General features: G+C 40.3%; 1 protein-coding gene across 1 annotated transcript in view; it reads right to left on the reverse strand.

Annotated features, from left to right (window-relative positions):
• The window catches only part of LOC114243999 (acyl-coenzyme A oxidase 1), a 32,854-nt gene extending 5,474 nt beyond the window's left edge, over nt 1–27,380 (reverse strand). The window contains exons 1-10 of the mRNA XM_028175676.2: nt 27,147–27,380; nt 18,353–18,515; nt 11,079–11,247; nt 9,052–9,175; nt 6,548–6,792; nt 5,730–5,890; nt 3,926–4,088; nt 3,080–3,270; nt 1,912–2,061; nt 1,241–1,346 (exon numbers count right to left, since the gene is read on the reverse strand). Of these exons, the coding sequence (XP_028031477.2) occupies nt 1,241–1,346; nt 1,912–2,061; nt 3,080–3,270; nt 3,926–4,088; nt 5,730–5,890; nt 6,548–6,792; nt 9,052–9,175; nt 11,079–11,247; nt 18,353–18,515; nt 27,147–27,261 (1,587 nt within the window). The 5' untranslated portion in view covers nt 27,262–27,380. The remainder of the gene's footprint in view (nt 1–1,240; nt 1,347–1,911; nt 2,062–3,079; nt 3,271–3,925; nt 4,089–5,729; nt 5,891–6,547; nt 6,793–9,051; nt 9,176–11,078; nt 11,248–18,352; nt 18,516–27,146) is intronic.
• Nucleotides 27,381–27,663: the final 283 nt, after the last annotated feature.

Here is a 27,663-nt window from a genome sequence, read left to right on the forward strand (position 1 = left end):
GTACACTACGTACTTTATAAGCTGTTGTATTGTTTGTATAAGCTGTTGTATTGTTTGTTAAATTGCGAGCTTATCGAGACGAACGTAAAACGTCACTGGGTGCGAAAATAAACCATTGACCTTTCGAAACGCTAACGACATTTTGTTCAGACGAATAAAATTAATAATTCATCTACCTACGCTTTAGTTTAGTTCATCAAATAATTATACTATTAATAATAATTATAATACAGACAGATATATAAAAATAGACACCGCCATCACCGGCAATCTATTTTTATATAGCGTTTTTTTTATTGAATTTTTAAAAAAATATATTTTATAATTAATAAGATTTTAAATAAATATAGAAGAATAATAACAATAATAATACAATTATGTACATCAATAATTAAATTTTTAAAACGATTCGTTGCCAAATGTATTCCTTGATGCAACCACACCTGTAATTGTAGCCGATCTAATTACAAACATCTTAATTATCTTCTTAAGCATCTTCTTCATCAACTTCGTCTTAAACTGCTTTAACTTCTTAATTATCTTTATTTAATATCCTTAGTATTTCTACCGCAGAACAGAAATGCGTTCTGATTTGAAGACAGACATTTTAGTAATTTATTGCCCTTGTAGGCAAACGAGCATACGGCCCACCTGATGGCGAGTGGTTACCGTCGCCCATGGACTTAAGCAATGCCAGGGGCAGAGCCAAGCCGCTGCCGACAGCCGTTAAACTGTACTATTGAGACTTCGTCCTCAGGTATCAAAACGGCGGCCTCCACTCAACTTCAACTCAACAACCTCACTCAAACATTTTACATAGATTATACACTTAATATAATTTATTTTTATTACACGATTGTATTTCTTCATCGTGGAAGTCATTCGTGAATGATGTTAAGTACGTATTTGTTTCGAAAAAATGCTGTCTGGCCGGGGGATTCGAACTCCGGCTCGTATTCGTATTCGTATCGCTCGATACGAATACACCGTCTTATCAGTTAGGCCACGGCAACTTCGAATGGTCAAAGTGCTTAAGTGCGAGTTTTTTAACGTTCTCGATCGCGTAAAAGTTAACTCAAATTTGTATGGAGTCGGAACGTTTGCTGCTAGGGGCGCTCTTCCAACTGCACACAAATTTGGGTTAACTTTTGCGCTATCGAGAACATTAAAAAACTCACACAAAGCACACTGTGTTATTGCGTTACGGAGATCCGAAAAAAAGTGAAGTGAGGTGGAATACCTCCGCGGCGGCTACAAGCTGCACAGAGGTCATGTTCCAGGCTTCCTCCTGCGACATTCCGGACATCATCCTTTTAGCCATGCAAGAAACGCACTCGCTGATCTTTCTAGAAGTAAACAAAATTTGAATTAACTTTTAAATGATTCCTGTGCCCGACTATTGTACGTTGATGGTATTATGACAGACGCTCCGAAGCGCTAACTAATATACAACGATTCAGGAACATTTAAGGGACAAATATTGATCTTTATTTAATTATATAATATAAACAAATTTTAGCATTAACTTAACGCTTAGAATTTACTTACAGCGCCTGTCTGTAAGAAATATCTGTTAGAAACTTAAACAGCTGACAACTATTAATTTATTCAAAAAAAATCATTTTGCAATATAATATATTGATATTATAAATAGAGATAAAAACTATGTCATTTCTTTAGTTGGAAGCACACGTTTTGAAAAAAACCCGTTAGAATCGGATAATTAGTTTCGGAGTTCATTCCGGACAAACGTGCGTTACAACGGCTGCCCCACACTGCAAGACGAAACGCATTACTGCTTCACAGCAGAACTAAGCAGGGCGATGGTACCTACCCGTGCAGACTCACAAGAGGTCCTACCACCAGTAAATCCACCAGTGATCTGCTGATGGAGGCTATTGAACAACGTACCTCATCGAGACGGTCTGGAACCCCTTTATGATGCCTTCAACTGTGTTTTCCCATTTATCGTTGAATCCTTCGGTAAGCGTCGTCCTTAAATAAGCAACTGTGGGCGTCAACTTCAATGTGTCCAAGCCTCGCCATACTTTCACTAAAAATCTATATTACAAAGATACGATTAGGGACTTATATTTGTTTTGTTTTTTTTTAATTACCATTGTAGGCAGACCAGCGTACGTTCGGCCTCGGGGTTAGTTGTTACTGTCGCCCATGGACATCAGCAAAGCCGAGTATAGACAAGCTTTTGCCTATTGCAAAGTGAAATGTTTCACGAGTCGTAGACGGAACGTCCACTTTTACGGCTTAACGTTCGCTTTGAATACTTTACAGTTATCGTGGTGATGTATCTCTAAGCCCCAAGCCAAACAAACTGCAATCTGAAGATACTATTAGTTATTTCTTTGTGAAAAGAAACATTTTTAAAACATGTTTATTAACTTTGGGATGAGCTCCCCTCCACGGTGTTTCCCGAGCGCTATGACATGTCCTTCTTCAAACGAGGCTTGTGCAGAGTTCTTAACGGTAAGCAGCGGCGTGGCTCTGTCCCTGGCATTGCTGTCGTCCATGGGCGATCAACATTACCATCAAGTGGGCCGTACGCTAATCTGCTTATTAAGGCAATAAAAAAAAAAATATTTGTTTCTACAAACGGAAGCTTTAAATGTCATTTTCACCGAATTCAAACCGCTCAATTAACTTGAAAATTTGCGATGACAATACAATGATTTTAGAACTTCACTTTATTATCGTCACCGGTATACATAGGATAAAATATATGAAATTAGCACGTTTTGCCATTTAAGAGTGTTTTTTTTAAATAAGCTACATGTATATTATTAGACAATATTAGGATGTAACTATACTGAGACCTTTGAATTTATATCTCAAGGCAGGTGGCGCATTTACGTTATAGATGTCCAGTAACCACTTAAAATTGTCTAATATAGTTACATCGTAATATTGTCTTAAAATATCTTTTTTTTATGTCTAAGTGCTCCAGTAGTAACCTCTGAACACCGGGTGGGCTGTGTGCTGGTCCACCAATCTAAGCAATAAGAAAATGTAATCAAAGTGAGCGCCGGCAGTAAAGCAGTCTGCCGCGACAGCGTCCGGTCACCTCGCGGTCTGCAGCAGCAGGACGGTGTTGTCCCCCTCGAAGGTGCAGGCGGCGTCCAGCACGGCGCACGTCTGCGGGAGGCCGGACGAGCGCATGTAGCCGTGGCCGCCGCACGCGCGCCGCCCGCCCTCCGCCAGCGCCGCCGTGTCCGCCGTGCTCACCGCCTTCAAGCAGCAAGCCAGCGCGTGCAGCTACACCGAACGAACGTTCTGTTATGCGGGGTCTCCCGATTAAGTTTTTTGATCCCACTGCTGCCACCAATGTCATGCGGGGTCTCCCGATTAGGTTTTTAAAAAAGGAATTTTGAAAAGGAGATTTCACTTTTATTAGTTCAATTACACAAACAATTAAATTATAGAAATTGGCAGAAAGGAGATATTGTTTAAGACCGCTCCCGATGGATGACTAAATACGACTGACTGACTCTCGGTCGGTAACTGTTACCGAGTGATTTCTTAGTATGCTTTCAGGTGTTATTTATGAGCTCCGCTACCAGACTATAGAAAAAATACATTCTTTTCAAATTGACTATTAAAATATTATAATTAAAGGCATACTGGAAGACACAACAACTTAATCTTTAATCGTCGTATTATATCATGAAACCCTCAGAAATGCACAACCCCGTCAGTGCGTTCCTCTATCTATAATTCAATTGAAGCTGAAGCATAAGTTAAGAACCCAATCACTTCCCCACTCGTCCAACCGCGCTGGGCCAAAGACAGCCCAAGACACAGTCCGAAGAACTTTAACCCGTTCGATTACTAATGAGATTCCCTTGAACCAAACCTGGCCAGTTAATTCAAGACCCTTAACCCAATGTGATCCGCTAGAACAGTGACTCACTTCGGGTAGTCTCTCCAGGTTCCCGCCCCCCAACTGTTGTTGAACTTCATTGAACGTATCCCACAGTTTGGTGGCGGTCATCTTAAGGGCATGACATGTCGCTATTCCTATGAACAGCTTGTGTTGTTGCGTCACAAAATCTATTATCTGACACTCTGGTTCACTAAAGGAGAAAACACATCGAATTAATACCAAAAGCACACGAAAGCCTTTTTTTTAATTAAGTATTAAACTGAATTCTGGTTATACAAGATTATAAGGATCATAAGCTCTAGTCGAATAGGATATATCACCCTGTCTATTTCTACCGCAGAGCAGTTATGCGTTCTGGATTGAAGAGTGGGACAGCTGTACAGTACAACAATACAGACTTAGACCTTATGTCTCAAGGTAGTTTGTATTCACGATTTTGATGTCTATGGGCTCCGGTAACCACTCTACACCAGGTGGGTCGTAAGCTGGACCTTCGTCTAGTCGTGTTCTGGCAGTCACTAGCACTTGCGGCTGGGGTAGAGTTATCAATTTGGATTTTCATTAAAATATGTATGTATAAACAATTAATACAAAAAACAAACAAAATAGCGTGGAGCACTGGCACAAATGAGTATAGTCTGACACTACACGGTCAGCTGCTGCGAACTATAGGCACCGCCATATTGGCCTTGGCTGCTCTGGCGAGCGCCTTTCACTTTATCCCTACTTCACGGCTGACCGTCACGCGACATGCAACACACCGACGAAAAAGTTTGAGACGATGTGATAAAAGTTTCACTTTATTAAAACGCCAACTTTTTATACAATTGGCGTGTTCTTTAGACCTTTTTGTATCGTGCACTGGCTTATTGCCCGAAGAACTTCCGTCATAGAAATTCGGAGCATACAGACAGACAGCTGAAGACAGAATAGTAAGACAATAGGTCACAATAAAACACTTGGCTTACTGACGAGAACGCGAGAAGCGAGGCTGTGTGAATTGTTTGTTCAAGTGCTTTCTCAGGTTTCAACGTTTAATAATGGTAGCTTTTTAACCGTGTAGCATCTATGAAAGTGCACTAGTGTGGGAAATGAATCAAAGTCGCTAGACGTGACTTCTTGGGTTCTTCCAAACAGTCCACTTAACTCTCAGTAAATTACCACATTTTACTAAGACTTTATTCCATCCCAATTGGTTATGTACCGTCTCAAATAAATCAACTTCATCTTATTTCGCTGCATATCATTGTTCATTTATGAGAATATTGATGACACTGACACAAGACACCGGCAACAATGGGATCGCAAGACCAACTGCCATACTAAAAAAATAGAATAAGGACATAGACCAATACTGGATTAGAGAAATAAGGTGTCATTCAAGAACGATGTTGGTACTTCCTAATACGACACAAAAATTTCAAAAATTTTCTTAAACATAAATGGTTAATGAAGCACGTAAGAAGATTTAACCATTCTAGAGTATTTAAAAAGAAAATTCGTTGTTTGTAAAGTCGGTTTACGGACGATAGTTTTACGTCACGACGTGTTAAACAGACATTCATGAAAAATTGCATTCTTTTGTCAACTGAATTGAATTATTAGGACTGAATTATCATAATTTTGCGTAATACAAAGATGGAGTTAATTGAAAATTACATTTTTTTCGTTAAATTAATGCTTCGGCTGATCGTGCCTCTCTGTAGCTAGTTCCGCGCTCTCGCTTGCACGCTTAGGCTCAGGCGGAACGTGACACTTTTTCGTGCGTGCAGCCGGTGTTCATCGATTTATAAGACGTTATCACGTCAAAACTATTTCCGGGTATACGTACTTCGCTTTTAGTTGTGACTGCCTTCGAATGGCAGCGAACCTGGTGGCGATGGTGACGGCCTTCGACAGGTAGTTGACACTGTCGAACACTATGACAACGCGCACGAACACCATCGCGCCGTAGTTCAGTTTGCTGTTACGAGACTTCACGTACGTGCCGTCCTGAAATCAATACTTAGTTTTTTTTTTATTGCCCTTGTAGGCAGACGAGCATGTGGCCCACCTAATAGTAATTGGTTACCGTCGCCCGTAGACTCCAGCAATGCCAGGGGCAGAGGCAAGCCGCTGCCTACCGCTAGTCTCTAGTCTGTGTCCCAAAGCATGTTGCCAGTGACGTAGCGATCTTAGCTCGCGTCCGTCCCGCCGTCCCCCCGTCCCCCCCAATCGAAAACCACGTAATATTATATGTAAAAATACTCGCAAATGAAGTAAAACAGATGAAGTCACAAACTCAAGCTAGGGTTTAAATTTGAGACAAGAATTGTAGTTGAGAAAACGAGACGCGATTTTGAAATGTATATGATCATCTAGAATTAGTTCAAAAGATATGTACCTATTATTCGTTTTATATATTTAAAAAGAAATATTTAAAAAACACGTGATTATATAAAACAATAAAAAGTTTGATATAGAGTACCTATTAGTATTCCTTTTTTAATTTTTATTTACGAATTAACATATATTATGGCACTAAATTTAAAATATATTGTCCAGAAATCAATTACAATAAAAAATATCCAGCTTTTTTTTTCTTTTTCTTTTACAGTTGCTTTCTCGAAGCTTTCAAAATAAGTAAAGTATGAAACGTGAATTGCGTACCTCTAACACTTGCGCATGTTTCATCAGCAAATACCTCCTCGGTATTCTCACGTTATTGAAACCTATGAACCCGTTGTTGATCATATTCAGGCCCATCTTAGCCCCGATCTCGCCTACTCTGATCCCCGCTAAGGGCATGTGGGTCTCTTCGTCTCTGACTTGCACTATGAACGAATGAATACCATGACATTGACCCTTGGTATGCAACTGCGCCACAACCACGCAGTAATTAGCCGTGTGACCCACTGGAAAAAGAAATCCCGACATTGAATGATTTATTTATTTATTTACTTTTTTATTGCTTAGATGGGTGGACGAGCTCGCAGCCCACCTGGTGTTAAGTGGTTACTGGAGCCCATAGACATCCACAACGTAAATGTGCCACCCACCTTGAGATATAAGTTCTAAGGTCTCAAGTTAGTTACAACGGCTGCCCCACCCTTCAAACCGAAACGCATTACTGCTTTACGGCAGAAATAGGCAGGGTGGTGGTACCCACTCGCGCGGACTCACAAGAGGTCCTACCACCAGTAAGTACCACCAGTAAGTTTATTTAACTTAATGCACAGAAGTACAATGGCGGACTTAATGCCTGAGGCATTCTCTACCAGTCAACCAAGGGTGGTGTAGAGAATCCTGTGGTAGGTGCATAACTTAATGTGAAAATAACCAAACTGATAATAATACTTCATATATATACAAACACATACACGGTATATACCTATATATAATCACATAAACAATGTACACAATATTATATCATGATAATAATATAAAAAATACACACATATCCAAATATAATCTCTATCATATACTCATATATTCACGTACATATTCATATACACACTTAAACACAACATAAAAATATAACAAATTTATCAGAGAATTTATTACAATCATATTAATATTTCACACGAATACTGATCGAATAATTATAATTTATTTATTCAGCTTTATGCACAAAAATACACTGGCGGATTTAATGCCTGAGGCATTCTCTACCAGTCACCCAAGAGTCCTCTCTACACCAACCTGTGGTAGGTGCATTTCTTTTTGAGAAATAAAAAGATTATCATAATATTATATACTTAGTCTGGCCATAAATACTGTTACAATTAAAAATAAACAAAATATTACATTTGAATTTGGAATCTGTCATTTTTATATGATTGCTCATTGGGTTTTCTCATTTTGGCGCCAATACATTGTACAATATTTTGCGATATTAAAATGGAGTGGGGTGATAAAGAGAACCAAATCGCTGTGATTGCATTACACAAAGTAGGTATGGAGCCAAATGCAATTTTTAAAACTCTCCATACGCTTGGTATTAGTAAAATGTTTATGTACCGGGCTATTAATAGGTGCAATGAGACCTCCTCTGCTTGTGACAGAAAAAGATCTGGCCGTCCACGTAGTGTTCGTACGAAAAAGGTGGTCAAAGCAGTAAGGGAAAGAATTCGAAGAAATCCTGTCCGAAAGCAAAAGATTTTATCTCGGGAGATAAAGATAGCACCTAGAACATGTCGCGTATTTTAAAAGATGACTTAGGACTTGCAGCCTATAAGAGACGTACTGGTCATTTCTTAACTGATAATTTAAAAGAGAATAGGGTGGTAAAATCGAAACAACTACTGAAGCGGTACGCAAAGGGAAGTCATAGAATTTTTTTTATTACGGATGAGAAATTTTTTACAATTGAGCCACATTTTAACAAACAAAATGACCGTATTTATGCTCAAAGCTCTAAGGAAGCTTCCCAATTAGTCGGCAGAGTGCAACGTGGACACTATCCGACTTCAGTGATGGTTTGGTGGGGTATCAGCTATGAAGGAGTGACTGAGCCATACTTTTGTGAAAAAGGTATCAAAACATCGGCACAAATGTATCAAGATACCATTCTTGAATAGGTAGTGAAGACCCTTAACAACACCATGTTCAATAATCAAGAATGGTCCTTCCAGCAAGACTCGGCGCCAGGTCATAAAGCTCGGTCTACGCAGTCTTGGTTGGAAACTAACGTTTCGGACTTCATCATCTTAATCCCTAGTCCCGATCTTAATCCGCTGGATTATGTTTTATGGTCAGTTTTAGAGAGTACGGCTTGCTCTAAACGCCATGATAATTTGGAGTCTATAAAACAATCCGTACGATTGGCAGTGAAAATTTTTCCCATAGAAAGAGTGCGTGCCTCTATTAACAACTGGCCTCAAAGTTTAAAGGACCGTATTGCAGCCAATGGAGACCACTTCGAATAAGCTTTTTATACTTTAAATTGCTTTATATTTATGTATTAAACTAACACACTGTAAAAGTAATAAATGCTATTTGCAATATTTTTTTTTTATTTTTAATTGTAACAGTATTTATGGCCAGACTAAGTATAATCACATGCATATTTATACACAACATAAAAATAATTTATACGTTATACATCTGCCTTTTTTTACTATTGAATAATTTTGAAATTATTTACGAAACAGTTCCTCGAACTGAATACTCACATGCCCCGGGCCACCACTTGTATGATGTTATTGTTGGGCTGTGCAGCACGAACTCTTTGGTGGCAGCGTCATACGTGGCGGTGGTCTCTAGACCCCGGATAAACGTCCCGTGCCCAAGCTCTGTCTGAATAAAAAAAACTGAATTTCTACACAATTTATCTATAATTTTTCTAATTCATTTTACTTCGAATGTCGTTTTTTTTTCCTACCTAAGCTGGTGGTAGCCTTTAGAGGCTATGCCAGCGTAGCCGAGCGAGTAGGTGAGCTCATAGGGCTTTAATCTGAGGACGTTGCTAATACTAGCCCTCGTAAGAGCAGTACTTCGCAAAATTTATTACCGGATCGGCAACGCGACCCACTGAGAAGATCCGGCGAGAAACTCAGTGGGCTGTGTCTGTGGGTTAATTTACTCGCCGAGCCCTTTCGGTCCGCAGGATCGGGTATGTATACGTCAGATCATTTTTCCATATATCAATGATGATGGAATTCCTCGGTGATGCAGTAATTAGCGACCCTGACTGTTGTACCGAGGGTTGTAGATTCGATTCCCACATCGGGCAAACATCATTTTGATTAAGAGTTTTGTTTGCTCCTGGTCTGCGTGTTTATTATCTATATATTTAAGCGTATATAAGTAGGTTTATCAGTCTGTGGTATCCATGACATAAGGAATCTTAAATCAGTGCTGAGAGACTGTACCTGATTTGTTCCCAGTTATTTATTTATAAATACACCGTAGGCTTCACCCGCGTGGTCAAAAGATTGTCAATTTAGGTGAATGGACCAACCGTGGTTTCAATACAATAGAGACTTCACGCTACCAGGCACATGTTAGGTACGATTCCAAGCTAATAGAGAATATACATAAAGGTGATTCGAATATATGTTTATCTTACTACTACTTAGTTAGATTATAATCATAACGATTCCATTACGAAAATTTGTGTACATTCGTAACTTCGATTTGACGTCTAAAGTTCTAAAAGATTTTTCTACTATGAAGCCTGCGCCTGTTTCTGCCGTGAAACAATAATGCGTTCAGATTTTAAATGTGGGACAGTCGCTGTATAACTACGATCTCAAATCCCAACAAGAATCAACATTATTATGAGCTTAACCCGTGAGTTAGTTTGCACAAGTTCAACAATAATTTTTCGCTTAATGTAGTATAATGGCCACCTGAATAACTTCAAACATTTAAAACAATACTCCCGTTGACAATAGAAACGTATGAAGCCAAAGTCCTGTTACGCCGGTAAGAGTAACGCTATCTATCGCCGAATAATCTAAACCAATATCAAAGAATCTAGTAACGTGTAGAACGCTCAAGGAGTACAATGCCATATATTGTCAGATAGCGGAAACACACACATCGAAAATACTCGACTTGTGAGGAATGTTCTCGACGATTCTAGGGATGTCGTATCAACTATAAAAACGTTGCAGAAATGGCACGCAGTCAACCTCAAGCACGGGTTGTTGTTCTCGTCAAACCCGTTGCTTGCGACGAAGGGCTCGGCGAGTAAATTAACCCACAGACACAGTCCACTGAGTTTCTCGCCGGATCTTCTCAGTGGGTCTCGTTTCCGATCCGGTCGTAGACTCTGCGAAGCACGGCTCTTGCTAGGGTTCGTGTTAGCAACGTCGTCAGGTTTGAGCCCCGTGAGCTCACCTACTAGTTCGCCGAATCTTGAATAGCCCCTCTAGATACTAGAATAGGTAGGAAAAAAAAGACGCAGTCAGTCAGTAATCGGAACTACTCGAAGCGATACAGCGAACGGATCACCTGAAGCGAAGCGGAAGAAGCGAATTGAGAATTTTAAAGTGTTTGTGAAGTGTTTTTAGTGTTCTAAGTGCTAATACAGTCTTAATGTGTAATTCGGTAGAATTTTCATTTATCCCGAACCCCAGCGTGTAACAGTTCCAATTCCTTTTTTTTTTAATAAAAAAAATTTAAAATGTATAGTGACGTAAATCCAGCTGTTGCTTGTGGCGCTTGAAGCGCTCGTGATTTCTTATTAACTAACCTGAGCATAACTACCGATTATATTGCAATTCCAAGCTCGAGGAAGCCATTCCATCTGCTGTTCTTCGTCAGCCTGACTTAAGAACACCGGTAAAAACATTATGAAGTGCAGCGCAAAGGGAGTTCCTTCGCGGGAGATTACGAAATTGAGCAACGTTGTGAGTACATCCCTGTTACAAGAAGAATAATAATATTATTCGTCTTGATATTATCATTATTTATGGACAGAGATTTTTTTTATTTTTTTCTTTTGTTTTCACGTATCACAGATATAATTAAAAATTAATTTTAAGGTTTAATTTAGGGCCATTGTAATAAACGATTCATAAGCCTTTCAATTTCAATATCCATAACAAAAAATAATGATTTATTGATTGACGTATGTACATTTAAATGTTTAATCAAACAACGTAAATCAGGTGTATTTGAAAGATATTACAATTGAATAATACAATTTTACGTTTTAATTTTTGGCCGGCTTTCTCTGTCCACAGATTAAATAACAGTGCATAGTGAACGCCGCCCGCGCCATGGCGCCAGTGGCTATAAGGATATCGTACCTACAATCCATTAGACCAGTCTTTCTCAAAGTGGGCGATAACGCCCCCTGGGGGGCGTTTGAAACCTAGAGGGGGGCATTAAGGGGCCCAGGAAAAAATGGGGGGCGTTGATGTGGGTTAGGGGGGCGCTGTAAAATTTGTAATTTCATTTACTTAATTTACCCAATACCGTCCAATGTCAAATAGTACAGTAAGCCTAAACAGCTCACTTATTGTAAACATTGCTTACTATTTTATTTCTATATAATAATACGTTGGGGAAAAAGTTTCTTCGCATTTTTTAAGAACATTCACAACATTTTTTAATATAGTTTATTCGCATTTAAGTAAAGTATGTCGGTACCATTTTGTTCGATAGCTTTTTGCCATCTTGTAGGTAGGGACATGATCCCATTGCTATAGAAAATTTGGGGCTTCTGATCAAAATACCGCGACAATTGGTTTTGGCAGTCCTCTCGTGATGTTAACCTGACACTGCCTAAAGAATTCTGAAGAGACCGAAACAGGTAGAAATCTGAAGGTGCAAGGTAACACCTCCCAGCCAAGCTCTCTTAATTTTTGCTGAGTGGCTAAAGATGTGTGAGGTCTAGCATTATCGTGATGAAAAACCACACCCCTTCTGTTGATTAATTCCGGCCGCTTTCTCTCAACTTCTTGCTTTAATCTTATCAGTTGTTCGCAGTAGAGTTCAGAATCGATGGTCCTGCCTGGTGGTAACAGCTCATAATGTATAATGCCCTTCCAACCCCACTACACACACAGCATCACCTTGTTGCGAGTTAACCCGGGTTTTGCCAGAGTCTGTGAAGCCTAACCGGCCTTCGACCACAACCTTTCTCGTACGTTCTTGTCGTACGTGATCCACTTTTCATCACTAGTTATCAGCTTCTTCAAAAATGGTTCGGTTTCATTACGTCGTAATAAAGAATCACCAATGAGTACACGGTTCATTAGGTTTCTTTCAGTCAGCTTTTTTGTGTACCCAGTTTTTTTCAAATGCGCCATAACTATTTTGTGGACAATTCCCAGTTCTTCAGTTACGTCGTAACTACTGATATGCCGATCTTGCCCTACTTTTTCAAAAATGACATCGATTTTATCCGTAATAGGGCGACCAGAGCGACGTGCATTTTTGACATCAAAATTTTCGGATTGAAAACGCTTAAACCAAATTTGTGCTACTCTCACAGACACTGCACTAGGTCCATAAACATCGCAATATTTTTTCACGGCTGGCGTTGCTATTTTACCTTTTTTGTAGTAAAATTTTAAAATGTATCGAATGTCTTCATTAGATTCACTCGTCTTGACAGTACGAAAAATAAATAAAATCACACATCTGCCTAATTTTAATTTGGAATTATCTTCTTTCGAACTTAAACTTTTAATGATACCAAAACCAGCCAGATACAAATAGTATAGCCAAGGAGATTTTATTACAAGTTCATACATTTCTAAGCTATTGCATAGCTTTTATCGCGGGCCTTGAGCGTGGCGACCGAATCATGAAATTCCGTAACGAAAAAAACTTAACATCCCTCACTCCGCCTACCATGTAGCTCGCGTTCAACACATTCACACGTTGCGCTTGTGTAGTGTTTGTGAATAAGCGCGCGGCGTGACGTCACACTGCATGCGCATCATGAAAAGTCTGCCCATCTCTCTCTCGCGCGGTTTAGCTTATGAGTATGAAGGGGACAGTTAAGGTTTTGCCTTTATTAAGGTTTAAAATAGCGTGGTCTTCTTTTATTATTGTTTTAATATTAAATTATCATTGTCTAATTATAATGTTATAAGTTGATAAAAAATGCTATCCAATAGCTTTACCGCCGCAGTTCCCGAGTGCCACACGTTTTTTTTTTGTCAAGAGGAAATCGCCGGACTTCCGCCCTTCACTGGGGTTGGAGGGTGGGGCATGTCGGAGTCGAACCGACTAAAACCTCTTGTCGCTCAACAACCAGCATCCAAACCTCGCATGAGACAGAGCTCATCAAAAGGCAACGGAGGGAAAGTGAAGCGTTTAGTGCGGAGCACATCTCTCCCATCACTCTCCCCCTCGGGACGCCGGACTGGTGGTCGTCGGCGCCACGACCACCAGTCCTCTCGGTCGGCAGGCTGCCCGAAGCCCGCCTAGATGGCGCCGGTTAGAATGGTCTATCCTACGGAATACCCCGCTGGGTCAGAACCAGCGTGGGTTGAGAATAGCCGGCCTTCCGTCACCCGGATGCTCATGCGTAAAACGTGTGCAGATCAGCTTGCACGTCGTCTTCTTAGGCCCCCTTCACCGGTCCCCAGGCCGACATGTGAGGGAGATCCGAAACACTTAGAGGGCCAGGGCTTGGACGAGATTCGCCTCCCTGGACCCCGCTCGATGGCGACGGGCCTGTGCATCTCTCACGTGCCCCGCCACCTCCTTTAGCGAGATGGTGCACTCGCAGAAGTCGAGCATCGCCTTTCACGACTCGTCGTCACCGAGCATCGATGCCAGAGCACTCGGCAACGACAAGTCGTTTCCTATTTTTGCGACGAGAACACGCCGCCACCCCTCCCATGCGGGGCAGGCGACGAGCGTATGCTCTGCCGTGTCCAAGTCGCAACCACAATGGTGGCACTCTGCCGTCGGCTTGGCTCCGATCCGGTGCAGGAACTCACCGAAGCAACCATGCCCAGTGAGTACCTGCGTGAGCCGGAAAGTGAGGCGTCCTCTGTCACGATTTACCCAATTCAGAAGAACCGGGCGAATCGCCTCGACGATCCTACGACCATCCGAAGGATCGACCAGCCGCCTGGACCATGACTCCAGCACGGACCGCCGAGATTAGGCCCTCCGCGCTCTGACCACACCGGGCCTGGGACGCGCCACGCCCCGGGCACGAAGGTTAGCCCGCCACTGATAGTCAGCGGCAGGCGCCTTTGCCTCCAGGACCCAAGGTGGCGTCCCAGCCAGTACACACGCCGCCTCGAAAGAGATGGTGCGAAACCACGGATGATCCTGACCGCGATGGTGCGTTGCGGCCGTTGCAGCAATTTCGCTACCCCCACGGCCAGTGATTGGCCCCACGCGGGCGCCTCGTATAAGGCGCGTCACCTGGTCAGTCCCCCCGATGTTGGGAAGAAGCCGGCTTAACATGCCGGCCATCCCCCACAAACGAGGGACCAGGCTCTGAAAGTGAACACGGAAGGTCCAACGACTGTCCAGAATGAGGCCGAGGTACTTCAACTGCACCCCGACCCGATACGGACGCCTCCAACCACGATATGGGCATCTACAGGTGGCACTCTCCGCGGCCTGTGGAACCACATGGCCTCGGTTTTACTGAGTGTCACGTCGAGGCCTAATCTCCTGATTTTGCCGATGACATGCGCCACCCCAGCGGTGGCAAGACGAGCAAACTCAGCAAAACTCCCCCCCGGGACATGACCAGCGTGTCGTCTGCGTAACAGATTACGCTTAGGTCCCAGAGGAGGGCACCTCTCAGTACCCAGTCATACCCGATATTCCACAAAAGGGGGCCGAGCACCGACCCCTGTGGAACACCGCGCACGACCGGGAACCTGTGCACGATCCCACCGTGCTCAGTACACGTGACCGATCTGTCCTCCAAGTAGGAAGCCACCAGTCGGCGAAGGTAGGGGGCACTCCGTGTCTTAACAGGGGCATTTTTTTAAATAAAAGAACACTTATTGCGGCATAACTATAATAGTTAGACATATGCTGTCGCGACACTTTTTGTAAATAATAATGTTTTTTACAAAGTCGTAGTACATTATTTTAATCTATCATCAATAGTTTTCGTAGGGCACGCGACGTAAATAATATTTTAGGTAAATTTTTTTTACACCTTGGGTTATTGCAGTTTTAGTAAGGATACCTAATTTTTTTCAAAAAAGAATATGGCCTATGTCACTCGGGAATACGAGGGCGGCACTGAAAATTTCGGGAATTAACGAAGTGACACAACATTACTATTTAAAAATGTATTTATTGCTTTTCGAAGTATTCTCCGCGAAATTTGACACATTTTTCCATACGATGGAACCAATCATTGACGCAACCATTCCATTCGGAAGTTGGAGTCTCCAAAATGGCCGTTTTGTAGGCGTCCACAGCTTCTTCAGGTGATGAAAATCTCTGTCCACGCAATTTATTCTTTATTTTAGGGAAAGTATAGAAATCATTAGGGCTTAGGTCGGGGCTGTACGGCGGATCGTCTAATAATTCTATGTTTTCTTGCTCTAAAAACTCTTTTGTTCTGTGCGTGGTGTGAGAACTCGCATTGTCGTGATGGAGGATGATGCGGCGGTTGCAGTTCTCTTTACAGAGTTCAGAAACGACCTGTGGCAAACAAATGCTAGCATACCATTCTGCATTAACCGTTCTTTTTCCCTCAAGAGGAATAGTCGTAACATGGCCGGTTTTGGAGACAAACGTGGACACCATTTTTTTTGCAACACTCCGTGAACGAACAATTTTTGTTGGCTTTAACTCATTTTCGAACACCCAAACTCGTGACTGGTTTTTTGTTTCGGGTTTGTACGCGTATATCCAGGATTCGTCACCTGATACAATGTTGTATACAGCATTTGAGGATCCTACGTGGAATCTTTCGAGAGTTCTGACGCACCAAGTAACGCGAGCCGCTTTTTGCTCTTCACAGAGCGAATGCGGTATCCATCGGGAAAACAACTTTTTTACATCTAATTGTTCATGCAAGATTATTTGGATTTGACTCATGCCAATGTCTAAAGTTGCCTGAATTTCGCGGTATGTCACATGTTGATCTTCCTCAATCAGCTTACGCACAGCATCAACGTTTTCTTGGGTGACTGCAGTTTTTGGACGACCTTGACGGGGATCATCACTGAGCTTGACACGTCCACATTGAAACTCAGTAAACCAGCGATAAATTGTGGTTTTGGATGGGGATTCATCACCAAATGCAGAAATCATCCGGTCAACACACTGTTTTTGTGTTAAACCACTTCGAAAGTCATAATAAATCATCGCTCTTGAATTTTCTCGAGTCAATTTCATTTTCTCAACGACTAAACAAGTTTGACAAAACCTCGGGACAAGACCGATAATCTTTTTTTAAATAAATAAATGATATTCGATTTTTAAAACCAAGGAGTTTTCAATTAAAAAGATTTTAATATGACAGGAACAGTGGAAATATACCATTCCCGATACTTTTAGTGCAGCCTAGGTAGTGAAGCTTCCAAATAGTGAAAGAATTTTTCAAATCGGTTTAGTAGTTTCGGAGCCTATTGAATACAAACAAACAAATCTTTCCTCTTTACAATATTAGTATAGATATTATTTATTACAAACGCTGACTTAAGCGGCGGTTTTTATTTGAACCAGTTTTAAATTATAAACTAAAATTCTATGAAAAATTACCCACATTTATCTATAATACGAAATGATATTAATTTATTTTTCGTAGTTTCCTTCCTTCTTGCGTCGATAATCCTCAGTGCTGAGGGTCGTGGCCTCCTCTAATAACTTTCTCCTGCATCATCTTGCGCTATTCCTGCCTGTCGTCGGCTGTGTCGATAGCAACGTGGACTGAGGTATTGAGAGTGGAGCGTATTTGGTTCGACCAGCGCATTGGATTTCTGCCTCTGTGCCTTCTCCCGCATACCTTGCCTGTTACCAGCAGCTTTTCCATATTGTCACCTCTCTTTCTGGCGATATGTCCAAAGATCTCGAAACTCCTCCGCGCGCATGTAGTGCGGAGGTGCATTGGAATCTTGAGCTCGGTAAAAATGGATTCGTTGGTTCTGTGTTCTGTCCAACGAATCCCGAGCATTTTCCTCCAGCACCACATCTCAAATGCGTCGATGCGTTGGCGGTCGGCTTTCTTGAGGGTCCAAGTCTCGGCGCCGTAGAGAAAAATGCCACCCAAACACGGTCTATTTGGGACATAGCTCTCTTTGCCATACTGATTCGCCTTCTGAGGTCCTTTTCGGAGGATCCATTACTAGCTATGACGGAGCCCAGATGAATGAAATCCTCTACGACTTCCAGGTTTAGCTTATTCGTAGTTTAATAAGTTATTATTGTTAGCAGTGTTATTTACTAGTCGAAATATAAATTTTTAATTATCTTATGATGAGAATCTTATATTAATGAGAAAGATATTCAACAAAAATAGTTTCGTTATAATAAATTAGCATAGTAATAGTACAGTGAACTAGCAATTTATTTTGGTAACTCTGAATTTAAACAAACATATTGATGAGAAGAATTCATTTTTACTTTGCAAATTTGTAAATACAGGCTCTGTAGCAATGTACGGACATATAATAATATGAAGAAACAATAATAGCATCTACAAATATACATGTACTACGTGGTACTACATTTACTAAAATTAATACAACATTTATTAATTAAATGAATGAAATTGTGGTTTTAAAGTTTTAGAGGTGTATAAAAAATGGGGGGGGCGCTGAAAAATAATTGATTTTCAAAGGGGGCGGTAAAAGAAATAAGTTTGATAATCACTGCATTAGACAGATTAATTTTTCTTCATGATTTATGCGTTAGCGTATCGATTTTATTGGACCCATTTGAGTTTAAACTTTTTACTAATGTAGAAATTATCTTGAACGATGTTGAAATATAATTTTCTGATATAGCACCATACACAAAATTTTACGCATTAATATCATCAAAAATCCGCTAAGAAGTTTTAAAGTTTAAACAAACCTGTAATTCGTGAGGTCACCATTTGCGTCTCTCATGAAGTTTTGAATAATTTTCAAAAGACTGACATTCGTTTTGATGGCCCTTTCGTATTTTTCTTTATGGCTAAGATAGTCTTCTGGCGTTCCGCCAAACAATTCATCCTTTTGAGCAAGAATTAACTTCTCTAAAAAAAGAGTTAAAAGATTAAGATACAATAAAACGAAATCCTCACTTCAAGGCCTAAAATGTTTTCGTATACTGTTGATAAAATATTTGAATTGATTCAAGAACTCAAAAAGAAAATTTTTAAGACAATTGTTTCCATAGAAATAATCGAATTTCCACAGTAATAATAAGAATTTCATAAATAAAAACATCCCACCATCATTCAGTTTCTCACCGTAAAGATGCAACACATAACTTTTAGGTACACGAAAGTTACACTTTTTTGTATTAATAAATTAATTACATTCTTAGCTTTAAATTATATGTCGGCCTTGACTTCACATTACATATATGTATATGCATAAATTTAAATTTTGAAAAAAAATATAATAAGATTTGTTCTTTCGCCGTGATTTCCATGATTGATCTGGTTTCTTAGAAAGGTTTTGCGTTGCCACTAGACAGACAGACAGATAAGTCATTATTGAAACAACACAACTAAAATAATTTTAACAGCAAACTTCAACAGAAGAATTTAAAATTGATACAATATACCTACGACATTATAGCTCGGAACGCTCTATTCCAGACAACCCGGTTCGCAGAAGAAATTAATACACACAAAATGAATGGCGGTTTTCAAGACAGAAAATATTAACAATTGTTCAAAAGCAAAATGTGACACAGCAATTAATTAACTGAAATCAATAAAGACACACGTTTTTAAATAATTATTTATTTATAGCAAACATGCGTATCCCTAATATAGGTAATTATTGCCTGACTACCTCAGATGGGACGTCCGCGACCGCGCAAACTGTGTGCTTAGTGCGAGTTTTTTAACGTTCTCGATAGCGTAAAAGTTAGCTCATATTTGTATGCGTCCGTTTGCCGCTAGGGGCGCTGTTCCAACTGCATACAAATTTAAGATAACTTTTACGCGATCGAGAATGTTAAAAAACTCGCACTAACCACACTGAAGTATCGAAAACGTACGAAACAATATAATGACAATAAAAATCGCGAGATTGATCCGTAAAAGTAGTTTTAACTATGTCTACAAGCCCACTGAGTTGCTGGTCGGACCAACTCAGCGCGGCAGCGTGTCGCGATTACGATCCGGTGGTAGATTTTGCGAAGCACTGATCTTACTGGAGTCAGTGTTAGCAAATTCTCTCAGGTTGAGCCCGTGAGCTCTCCTACCTGTCCGGCAGTAGCTGGAATAGCCCGTTGGGCTACCAAAGAATAAGTAGGGGGGAAAAGGAGGAATATGTGGCCTTCCAGTAGGTAACGAGAAGCATAGTCTATGGCATAGACCACAAATTAACATGCTGTAGTTTTGGAGTCACTCAAGCTTATTTAACTGCTCCTCATTAAGATAAAGATAATAGATAAGAATACAGAAATAATTTTAAATCGTTTTTGTTGCACTAAATGAGGAAACTGGCGAAGTGTGATAAATTCGCACTGTAAAAATTCACACTAAATTCACAAAATATATTAAAACAACAATTAAAATATACGAACGTAAACAATGAGCGATCTATCGTCGAGGGTTAGTTCGAAACAATTATGCATATAATTATTAATATTTAATTACATTACCTGAATTTAATTATATTCGCTTAACTACAAAAATTATTAAATTAAAATATTATAATATAATACACGAGTAGATGAAGGGGATATGATACAATTTATTAATTTTTAAGAAAACGGGCAACTAACTTTTCTTCGTAAATATATAACACCTTCATCACTCGCAATTTCTAAAAATAGCCTTTAAAGCAAGAATTTTAAGGTCTAATATGGTTTACAGGCACATAACACCTTCATTCAATGTAAAAACTCAAAAATCTTAAAAATGGTAAATAACCCCTCATCCACTCAATTCTTCAATTAATTATCAGTCAATATATGATACTAGCTTTTGCCTGTGACTTCGTCCGCGTGGAATAGTTCACAGATAATGCTTTATTTTAGAACAAATTTGTTTAACATAAAAAACGTTATAGTGAGCCAACCTTAACATAAAGACATATTCTGTCGCGGATTTTTTTTTAGATCTTTTAAAAGGGAATAATTCTATCATACATTATTTTATCGAAACTTTAACCGTTTCTGCAGCGCACACAGCGGAAGCTCTCAAAAAGTAAAAATTACCTCGATTTTGAAACATTCTTTATTGGTGCTCCGCTTGTATTAGTCTTAGCGTGATGTTATATAGGGAAGGCTTTAGGCTTCAGTATTAGTACTGAAATAATTTTTCAAATCGGACCAGTAGTTCCTGAGATTAGCGCGTTCAAACAAACAAACTCTACAGCTTTATAAAAGGCTCAGAGGACTTTTCAATTGCACCAGGACAAGCGGGCGAGCAAAGGCTCAGCCAGGATGGGATGGGATATGGTGTTTCATCGCCCCCGACGTGCGCCGGCGCCGGGATCACACATCGTGGTAAGTGGGACCCGGATAGCTGTCGGGTCCACCATGAAGTATCTGGGATTGGTGCTCGACAGCCGATTGGAATTCGGGCCCCACTTCCGGCGGCTGGTGCCCAAGCTGATGGGTGCAGCGGGCGCGCTTTCAACGTTGCTTCCCAAATTGAGGGGCCCGAGCGCCGCCTGTAGGCGGTTGTACGTGGGAATCGTGCGGTCCATGGCCCTGTATGGGGCCCCTGTGTGGGCGATGGACATGACGGCCAGCACTCTCGCCATTCTACGTAAGCCGCAGAGGGTGATGGCCATCAGAGTCGTCCGCGGGTACCGCACGATTTCCTACGAGGCGGCTTGCGTCCTGGCCGGATCCCCGCCTTGGGACCTAGAGACGAAAGTACTCGCGTCATTATATCGATGGCGCGAGGAAGAGCGGGCACGGGGCTCGAGGCTGGTGCAGCGGCAGATCGCGCTGCGCCGCGAGGAGCTCCGTCAGGCCTTGGTGGCGGAATGGCGGCAAAGGCTTCTGCGCCCTACCGCCGGCCTCGCAATCGTCGAGGCGATCCGGCCAGTACTCGACGACTGGCTCAGAAGAAGGCACAGCTCCCTGTCGTTTAGGGTGACACAGGTGCTGTCGGGGCACGGTTGCTTCGGCAAGTACCTGTGCCGCATAGACAGGGAGCCGGACGCTCGGTGCCACCACTGCGTCCACTGCGGGGAGGACACGGCGGAACACACGCTCGCCGAGTGTGTAGCTTGGGAGGAGCAGCGCCGTGTCCTCACAAATGAAGTAGGAAGCGATCTGTCGCTGCCGGCCGTAGTGCGGAGGATGGTCGGCAGCGCAGAGTCGTGGGACGCCGTGGTGTCCTTCTGCGAGGACGTGATGTCGCAGAAGGAAACTGCGGTACGGGAAAGGGAGATCTCGACTCCCTTCCCCGGCCGCAGAAAGCGCACCGGGCGCAGGAGAAGGGCGGACAACGCCCTTTTCCGCCCCCCATGAATGGGTCCAGGGGCGAGGGACTTGGGAAAGCCCTCGCCACGTATTCAATGGACCTGAGACGGAGGAGCGTGCGGGTGTCAGCGCGTGCCTCTGAGGCGATGCACGGAGTAGGTGAACGCCTCACCACCCTGTGCAGGAGACGAGGCCTGGACAGACCAGGCCAGCACTGCTGTGGGGCTGCGGAAGAATTTGGATTCCCGCGGCCCTGCGCGCACGTGTGGGTGGACACCGGGGTGGTTTTAGCCGGTAGGAGTCCGGCACGCCCCTCCGCCTTCCCAGGCGGAGGTAGCCCATGAGGATTTCACACCGAAAAAAAAAAAAATGATGGGATGGGATATGCTAACACTTCCCGAACGCCTCCAAAGGAGACCTAACAATTCAAGGGCAACTGTTTCGCGAATTAATCTACTACCGGATCGGGATCGCGACCCGCTGAGAAGATCTGGCGATGAAGTGGGCTGATGTATGGCTTAGGTTGCATGTCGAACTCTTTGAGTTCGACGAGTACGGTTGCCAGAGTATAACTCTGCTCCTAGAGCTGAAGGTATTTAATGCAAGATTTGATTTTCTTAGGGACGACATTGAAAATAATTGGGTTTTTAAATTATTAGTTGAATTATGGATTAATGAATGGTAAATTATATAATATTATAATATCTTGCACTGCACTAAAAGGGGATTGCCCACTCTCCATAGTGTGCTAGGCCCAAAATGGACATCAAATATTACTATAAAAATGTACTGATTCAAATTCTTAAATGTATTGGATATCTAAAAAATATATTGAAATTGACGCCACTATTATAAAAAATATAATAAAAATAAAAACTCGTTTTGAGGTTAGTTTTCTATATAAATAAGTGAGATACTTCAAGAACTTTTCTTTTCTTAATGTTTAAGATGTTCCTAATTTATTTTTATCCAATAGGGTATAAAAACACACTTAATTCTTTAAATATCTATATTTTCTTCATCTTCATACACAATTAGTATCATCTAAAAATAGCAAAAGAGAGCATATACACGGTTTTAAATCTCGGTCAGGGTAAAACCACAATTCACACAATGTTTTTTAGTCGTAGTATGAAACGTTATTGATAAAAGTAAAATATATCGAAGAAAAATCAAAACACATCCATTTTGTACGCAAGCACAACACCACAAGCAGCAAGCGAAGTGTCAGTCAGTCAGATTAAATTCAGTGTTGTCAAAGAAAAATAATTACATGAAATTCATATATCGTTTTTTTTTTTAAATAACCGATAATTGATTTATATCTTAATCTTTTTTTTACGAGTACACATTATTTTTTATGTTTTTGTTTTAGTTGTACATATTTAAATAACAATACTAGTAAAGTTTTTTTTATTGCTTAGATGGGTGGGCGAGCTCACAGCCACCCTGGTGTTGCTAAGTGGTTACTCGAGCCCACATACATCTACAACGTAAATGCGCCACCCACCTTGAGATATAAGTTCTAAGTTCTCAAGTATAGTTACAAGTTAAAGTCCAATGGGTATGTCTTCGATGTTATTTTATGTGCATAAAATCCATTAAAATCGTTTGATTAATGATAATACTTAAAATGATTTATTTATATGTTTTATTTATATACTCAAAATATTTACTTCATACGTAAAAGGTTTTAAAGCTGGCAATATTTTTCCCGCAAAAATAAAAATCCTTGTTTTTTCAATAGAGTTACTTTTTTTAAACTACTTATTGTAAACTATAGTGGCGCTTATTTGCAAGAATGTAAATGCATATTTATTTATGACAAAATTAATGCACTAAGTATTTTTTCTATAATCTATTGTCCGCTTTGGGCCGAAAATGGGCCATCCCCTTTGCATGTCAAATAATGACAAAGCATACACGCTACTTTTAACTTATGTAATAACTCATTTTTACTATGCTTGGCGAATAAATGATTTATTTCTTTCTTCTTCTTTAAAGAGTTATTGGATCTGATAGATTCGTTTGCATTATGTATTTTACGTAATAGACTGAAGAGATACACAGAAGTCTGTAGTGACTAAACCGTATTGGATAATTCGATGAGATCGGCTTTTTGCTGAAAACCCCAGATAGGATACCAGTGAGAACAAAACTGTTGATATTGATCAACCACTAAATAGGATTGTCAAAATGGCATGTTGCTGTATAAACGTGGAATAGAGGTATACAAAGGCTTCGATTGAAAATTTTACCTTTAATATATAGTAACTAGAAATTACAATTAACAACCCGTTTAAGGCTTACAACACTAGTACTTTCATTTTTGTTGTAGTTGTAATGAATTAATACAGGAACTTTTTCAGTCTAAAATTGTCACGACTCATTTTCATTTTTAAATTCACTACCCCTTTTATTAATATTCATCGAATCGAAATGTAAATGTATTTACTGTAGCAACTATTTATTTGATAAAAGTTAATAGCCACGGTTTAACAGTTACTATCCAGGTCATTAAACCTTTGACAACGCGCATGAGTTTCGAAGTATTCACGGCCTAATGTGTGAGTCGCCTGGTGGACTTGAATTGCGTGATGCGTCTGCGACCATACCGGCTGATATCCTGACGAACGATTGCAATAAATAATGGAAATATCATACATAGGTATTACAAATTACATCAGATTACAGATACTTATTAATGTTAAACTGTCATATTTATTGCAGCATATAGGTACACAAGGCGTTGTTCGCGTTTTGTTTATTTACCAAGAGAGAAAGTACCTTATGCATCCTGTATACAAACTTTGTGCAAAACTTCAAGCAAATCCATTCGGTATTAACCTCAAGTATCAACACAAGTACCACATGTCACGTTGTGGTTCGTAGAAACACCTCGTGAGGTGCGAGAGCATCAGGCCTATATTTGAAGTCATTATTTTACCGCCGGTTTATCTACAGGATTAAATAAGTACATAACAGTACAGTTCTTCGCGATCATGTATTGGTGTAAATAGTTGAAAGTAATCTTAAGGTCAACGCTCACATATCTGCAAGTGACGGTCCGAGCAGCGTCGCCCCATTACAGCAGAACCCACACAGACAAATATAACAACATACATATATAATTATATATATCGATAGATGTATTTTAGCACTGGTAGCTCCAGGCAGACGTATTGTAAGACCCGAAGTAGATATATTCCACCATCCTGCCTACTTCTGACGCGTAGAAGTATAGCGTTCAGGGTAGGACTTAAGGGAGGACGACCGTGGCAAAAGCTCCGGGGGCCTCTACAAATGAAGGGCCCCTCCCCCCACAATAGAGACTTTGGAAAAAAAATCTATCAAATTCAGAAAAGTAAACACTAGTAAACTTCTGTTCCTTCCTCCGAAATTTAATTTCAGATAATTCTTGTCTCTGATTATATTTATGTATGTTTGTTAAATACTGAGAGAATCTGCGTGGCTTCACAATAAATTATTTAATGGAAACCTCGACTGAAAAAAATCGTCTATATTATTTGGAAAATAATTTGGAGCCAGGGAGCCTCCGCTCCTCTGTTGCCCCGAAGCCTCCAGAACTCTAAATCCGGCCCTGATAGCGTTCCGACCGCAATTTTTTTTTATAATTAAGGATTACTACTGGTGACATGGAAGTTATTCCAGTTTCACCAGGACAGGTGGGACAAATGCCCGAGCGCCTCCGAAGGAGCCCTAGCAATTCGAGGGCAACTGCTTCGCGAATCAATCTACTACTGGATACTCGAGCCGCTGAGAAGATCCGGCGAGAAACGCAGCGGGCTGATGCATGGATTAAGTTCCACGTCCAATTCTTTGTCGAATTCGACGAGGACGGTTACCGGGGTCCCTACTCCTAGTGTTAGAGCTAAAGGCGTCTACTGCAAGGGTTATGTCGAACGCAAATGTGGGTTAGTCGTCAGAAATATAATTGAGATTTCGGCTTAATTGGGTATATGAAAATTAGTAAACCGTGAGGTAAACTACTCATCCAGTGGAATTAAAATAATAAGATAATTAAAGGTAAAAATCACTTATTCAAAAGTTACTATGTTCTTACTTTTTAAAGAAAATTCTTTAAAGAAAAGTTAAGGATTAAATTAAAGAATAATATCGGTTGGTTGGTTTGAAAAGACTTTTATGACAGCAGATAACCAGTTTTATAATAAATAAATAAAAACTATAAACAATTGTGTCTGCAGGATCGCACAAAAATTGTGTCGTCATAACGCCAAAAGTAAAATACATACCTATATCAAAGTGTATAATAAATATATCAAAAGTAAATAATCGATCATCAAGGACAGAAAAGAAGTTGTTTGCGAGGACAATAATGATCCACCGCAAGTCGCTGAGCTCACAATTAGGACACGTGTTTTATAAGTTTATGTAAATATGTATCTGTCTCAGTTTAGTGATGTACCAATAGCCGAAGGTTTCACCTGGTCAATCGTAGCGTTAAACATATTGAATTCCCTACACAGTTTTTTTTTTTGGCTCTATATTACTTTCATAATTCGCATTATTTAGAAAATATTTAACTATGTGCAGTTAGCTCTCCACTTCGTTTGCTGGTTGTATTTAAATTTTTTTCTTGAAACCGGTTCTTTTGGTAGAAAAATAGAAAATAGAAATTCTAGCTACCAAGTTTCTAAGCATTCTCTGACTGGCGCGTAATTATTTATACAATCTCATGGATCTGTTTTTATGATTTTAGTAATGAAAGTCTAAATGTTATATTGGATATAGATAAGTAAGTAATAGCATAATAGCATTCCAAAAAAGCAATTCTGTTAGATGATTTTATGAGTAAAATCTTGCGGCATGTCGAAGTAGCAACCGATAGGTACAACTACAAACGTCGGAATTCCGCATTGAATATAATAGATTTATTTAGAACCAATCAAGTTTCGTATTTATATTCAAAAGAAAACCAAACAATTATGCAATTTTTTTTTTTTTTTTTTCTTTGATGGGTGGACGAGCTCACAGCCCACCTGGTGTTAAGTGGTTACTGGAGCCCATAGACACCCACAACGTAAATGCGCCACCCACCTTGAGATATTTTATAATGAATTGAATGTAAGCTTCGAATGTAATTGGATAAAATTAGAAAGCATTTAGAAAAAAAAGTACAATAAAGTTGCGAATTACTGGCGACTCCTAAACGCCAGCCCAAGCATGTAAACGTCCATAGGTTTAAATTAATATGCACACGTAAATATATTGGGTAACAACTTACCAATATGTTTCCTTTTTAATGTTCTGTTCTTGCCACCGTCTATGAATTCAGTTAATTCTCGTACATTAAAACTGCATTTGTTTCTTTCATTTTGCAAATCTTTGTTTACGTTCATTTTTCTGATTTTATTATTACCTACGTCCGACCGTTGCGCGACTTATCAGTCGCCCGATCAGTAGCGGAGTGTATAATAATGACTAAATGAAGTGACTCACTCACTCAGTCCGTCCGCAGTTGGTCGTATGATGGCCTACTGTGTAAATCTAGTAAATACAATCTAAGGCTGAAAGACCAATGCTATATAGAAACATTCTTACAAGACTTGACCCGACGGTCTACTCGGGTTTTTCTTTTTTATAACAATCATTCATTGATATTTTGTTTTGTGTAATTAATGCTAGAGTCCAAAGTTTCCAAACAAATGACCCTGATTTAAATATTTAAAAGTAAAATTTGTGATTCAATTTTTGAAGTAATTTTACTCCGGTTACCACTTATCACAAAGTAAACTGTCAGC

The sequence above is a fragment of the Bombyx mandarina genome, chromosome 05, assembly GCF_030267445.1.
Source record: "Bombyx mandarina strain Sakado chromosome 05, ASM3026744v2".
NCBI lineage: Eukaryota > Metazoa > Arthropoda > Insecta > Lepidoptera > Bombycidae > Bombyx > Bombyx mandarina.